We start from the raw sequence: 4,406 nt of genomic DNA on the forward strand, positions 1-4,406 counted from the left end.
TCATGTGCTGTGTTCAGTCGGGGACTACACTGTGCCACAGTTGCTCGGTAGGGAGTACCTAATAGAAACTGGCCAAAATCACACACTGCTTGAACTCTCTGGGGGTCTGCAGGAGGCAGGCAGCAGTGCCACTAGGAGGCCTCAGATCTGGGCTCTGCCCACTGGGAAGGCTAGAGAGATCACCCTGGTGGTGGTCCTGCACAGCCCAGCCAATCAGAGGAGCTCTAAGGACTGCAGCTGTTCAACATGGGAAGGATTTGGGGGCCCTCTCCCTCTTTTCCACTTTGCTGATTTGAGCATGTTGGACCCTGGGATCTCCTAGCCCTTACATGCCCTCCCCAGTTCTCCCTCCCCCACTGTACACCTTTGGATTCAGCCACTGACTTTTATTTGTGCTGGTGGTGGGGGCTAAGATGATGCCCCACCCCCCTTCCAGTGGCACAGCCAGTGTAGAGCCTGGGCGGGGCAGAGGTGGATAAGGCTCCCACCTCTGCTACTGTTCCCCCCCCAGGAGTCCTGCGCTGGCTATGCCACCATGGTGAGGTGTTCCCTGCCTACCCAGCAGCAGTGAGGGACACAACTCCACGCCAATGCCCCTGCTGCTGCTGAGTGGGCAGGGGGCACCTTGCCATGGTGGCACAGCTCGTACAGGGCTCCTGGGGGGAGGACAGCAGGGCAGGGATCCCGGAGCCTGCAGCGAGCAACCCGGATCGACCCCTGGCCCATGCATAAATCTCGGGGGCATGTGCCCCACCATGTTCCCCTTCCTAGGAGTGCACAGATGGGCAGGGAAGCTTCCCACCCCCGCCCCCTGGATGAGCCACCCATGGCTCTGTCCTGCTCCATGCCCTGGTTGGGCAGTGCTCCCAGGCCCTAAGCCACTCCCTCTTTCATAGTTTCATAGTTGATAGGCTTGGAAGGGACCTGAGCAGATCATCAAATCCGACCCCCTGCCACGGCAGGAAAAAGTACTGGGGTCAAACGACCCAAGCAAGGTGTTCGTCTAACCTCCTCTCAAAGACCCCCAGGGTAGGAGCAAGCACCACTTCCCTTGGAAGTTGGTTCCAGATCTTAGCCGCCCTGACTGTGAAGTAGCGCCTCCTGATGTCTAATCTGAATCTACGCTCTGCCAGCTTGTGGCAGTTATTTCTAGTCACTCCCGGGAGTGCTCGGGGGAACAGGGACTCCCCCAATGCCTGCTGGTCCCCTCTGACTAGTTTGTAACAGGCCACTAGATCCCCCCTGTGGGGGGCCTCAATCTGCCCCTCTCAATAGACTTATCTGCAGGCAGCTGGGGAAGCTGCTCTCCAACTCTGCATGGGGCTGTATTCCTGGCCATGTGCATGTATGCACACGTGGTAGCCCCTGTGTCCTGCTCCCTGCAGCCCCTTGCAGGTTGGAACTCTGCCATTTCCCATGTTTTTCCATGGTGAATGGAAAACCTGGATCCCTGCACAATGCTGAGGATCCAAGATAAATTCTGTCCCAGTCATGCAGCCCAGAACCAGGACTTGATGTTCCCATTTCTGGACTGTCCTGCATAATTAGGGACGGGTGGTCACCATACCCTCTTTCCAAGGGGGGGCCAGGGCCCTCATGTACTCAGCGCCTATGGCCATGGGGGTATGACTCATAGACCTTACACATAGACCTGACACTTGAGGTCATCATACTGCTGCTTGTACCTACACTGGTTTTTCTGCATGCCTTAGTATTGTAAGCTCCATGCAGTGCAAGATCCTTGTCTGGGGATTGGAGGCCATAAGGGATTAATTCTTTTCTGTCACTGACCTGTTATTGAGTGCTAACGGCTTCTGCTTATCTTCTGGCCTGATCTTTGGCTGAAGGAAGAAGCTTGCAGCAATCTGGATCTGCAATATCATGAACCCTACGACAATTCCAATGGTGAGTCTGTACCGGGTAGAGGAAGAGAAAAAGATCCAAGTTAACATGGCCTGGTTGGGTGGAGCCTGTGGTAGTAGTAGGGGCCTGTATTTCATTCCCAGCCCCTGAGCTGGTTTGCTAACAGCCTGCACCTGGTGGGGCTGTTCACACTTGTGTAAAGGAAAAGCAGAATGGACATAAAATCCTCCCTTTCTGATTTGCAGGGTTTTATGCCTACAGACACATGTAGAGGAAAAGGCTAGAGCCCCAGAGGACACTTACTTGCTGGAGGATTGCTTTCTGCCCTTGCCTGTAGCCAGACCCTGAGACTCAGTGTACAGCGGGGCCTGCCTCCCCAAATGCAGTGGGTGCAAGTAAGGTGAAGTATTGTGCAAGGGAACAGATTCCCCAAGGAGGGACTCAGACGGTAGTTCTAGGCCATGGCTTCTTGGTCACTTGCTGTGCATGAGTGTTTCGGGAGGGGAAGTGTGGGGTGTGTGCTGATACTGAGTTGAGCTCCAGAGAGCAGGGTGCTTGAAGAGCAATGTTAGGAAAATCCTGTTTAGCCTCCCCAGCCTGTGTGGATCACCGTGACTGCAGGCACTCCACACCCACCACAGACTGGCTCAGGGAGAACTCTCCACTGGTCTCTAGGATGTGAGGGGCATAAGGCTGGTATCTCCCTTAGCAAACCAGAAGAGTGGGCCCAGTGCTAATGTCCAGGCCCCAATGCCTGTCTCACGCCTTGCCATGTAGAATCGTGTGCCACATCTGTTCCTTCTAGTGTATAAGCATGTGATGCAACTTGTACTAACCTGTGGAATCTCCGTCCTGCCTGCCTTAGCCTGCATTTCTCCATAGCTGCTCATTCTAACCATGTGGTTAATGAGCTGGTTGTCTAATATCACCAGCTGGTCTGTTGATAATAACCCAGGTGTGTACCTTGTCCTGTGTCTCTTCATGCAAGGGTGCAGGAGGAATTTCTGGGCTCCCAGGAAATGGTTAACATCTGTGGGGTTGAGGTGTGATTAATGCCCTGGCAGTGCCCAAAACCACTGCTCTTGAATACACTCATGATAGGTACCTAGGTCTTGAGTTTGGTGCTGGGGTGCCCGTCCTGATGCCTTTACTATCTCATTTCTGGGACTGATGCATGTGCAGCAGGAATGTGCAGGCAGGGTTTATTTCCTCAGCAGTGAAGCCACACTGTGTGCTGCCATGGTGTAGACATGCCCTGGGGCTCCTCAGCCCCATGGTCATACAGTGACAGACAAGTAGTGACAGGAAGAACACTTACGCGCCGATTCCCAAGCCTTTTGCCATTTCCAGTCCGTGGCCATGCTTTATTGGTAGAACAAAACTGTATACAATTAGGACGCCAAACAGGCACTGCACAACATGGATTATCAGGTATCCTGGGAAACAGAAAACACATCCTCTGTAAGAGGGGAAAAAGGGCAAGCACTCTAATTGCTGTTAAATGTAGGTTCGTGCAGCAGGCTTGACACGTACCCCATAGGATGTATGCAATTTGCCAACCAGAGTATCTTGCTATGGCTGCCTGAGAGCAGAGAAAGAAGAAGGACAGAAGTTCATTATATTGGGAATGCTCCATGTTCAAGCAAAGACACCAAAGCTCCTCTGAGGTCTCATGCTGCTCTTTACCCTCACCCCCTTATTCTGCCTTTCAGCTCCATGCCCCATTGCCCTGCCCCTTATCATTTCTCCACATGTGGAGTGAGTGTAGAGCACCTGACTGCATTCTGGCTAGGGAACAATTCCAGCCCGCCAACCACTCACTATTTATTTTGCTCTGGCAAAAGAGGCCAACAAGGTGTTGGGCCATGAGGAATCAGACCCATGGCTTTGCCCGTGCTCCTTTGCCACAGACCCCAAGGCTGACTGAAGCAAACCAGCAAGGTAAATTGAAGTGATGTGTTTGCAAAAGAGGAAGGGTAGCTGAGGAGCACTTTCTGGAGGAGGGGAGGAAGGAGGGTGTCTACTTACTGGCCTTTAAGTCCTGCATAGCACACACAAAGGGATGGAAAGTAAAGCCACATTCACCAAAGAGCCATTGTGGAACCCACCCAGTGGCAGCCTGCAGGAGTATTAGAAGCTGTTTATAGACATAGGATCAAGGGGACAAGCAGTCTCCCCTCCTTGATGTCTATGAGGAGGAAGGCTCCAACCCAGCATACACATACATACATAACTTGAAGCATAAGGTGCCTCCTGAAGACAGTGAGACTATTCACTAGCTCAAAGGTAAGCCTGTTCATGAGTGCTGAGCTGTGGTCTTCCCCTTGTTTTCCTGGAGTGCAGCCACCTGGCAGTAAGCCGTACCATTTGCTTGGCTGAGTCCAAGATGCCATTTCTGTTGGCTTTTGAGAAGAGGCTTCCTCCCTCTGCATTCGAAACCAAGTTACAATGTTTCCCGTAACAGACCTCAAACGCCTCGGACACAACGGCAGCTCAGTGCTCTGATCTTGTGTGCGCTCAGCCCCCTCCCTCCAGTCCAGTCC

General features: G+C 52.9%; 1 protein-coding gene across 2 annotated transcripts in view; it reads right to left on the minus strand.

The window, feature by feature from the left end:
- Positions 1 to 4,406, minus strand: part of LOC106723225 (stimulated by retinoic acid gene 6 protein-like) — a 28,326-nt gene that overhangs the window by 4,160 nt on the left and 19,760 nt on the right. For both annotated transcript variants that reach the window (XM_014527215.2, XM_025194995.1), the window contains exons 13-15: positions 3,397 to 3,445; positions 3,182 to 3,299; positions 1,792 to 1,911 (exon numbers count right to left, since the gene is read on the minus strand). In XM_014527215.2, coding sequence (XP_014382701.1) covers positions 1,792 to 1,911; positions 3,182 to 3,299; positions 3,397 to 3,445 — 287 coding nt within the window. The remainder of the gene's footprint in view (positions 1 to 1,791; positions 1,912 to 3,181; positions 3,300 to 3,396; positions 3,446 to 4,406) is intronic.

Source organism: Alligator sinensis, unplaced genomic scaffold (genome assembly GCF_000455745.1).
Source record: "Alligator sinensis unplaced genomic scaffold, ASM45574v1 scaffold376_1, whole genome shotgun sequence".
Classification (NCBI taxonomy): domain Eukaryota; kingdom Metazoa; phylum Chordata; order Crocodylia; family Alligatoridae; genus Alligator; species Alligator sinensis.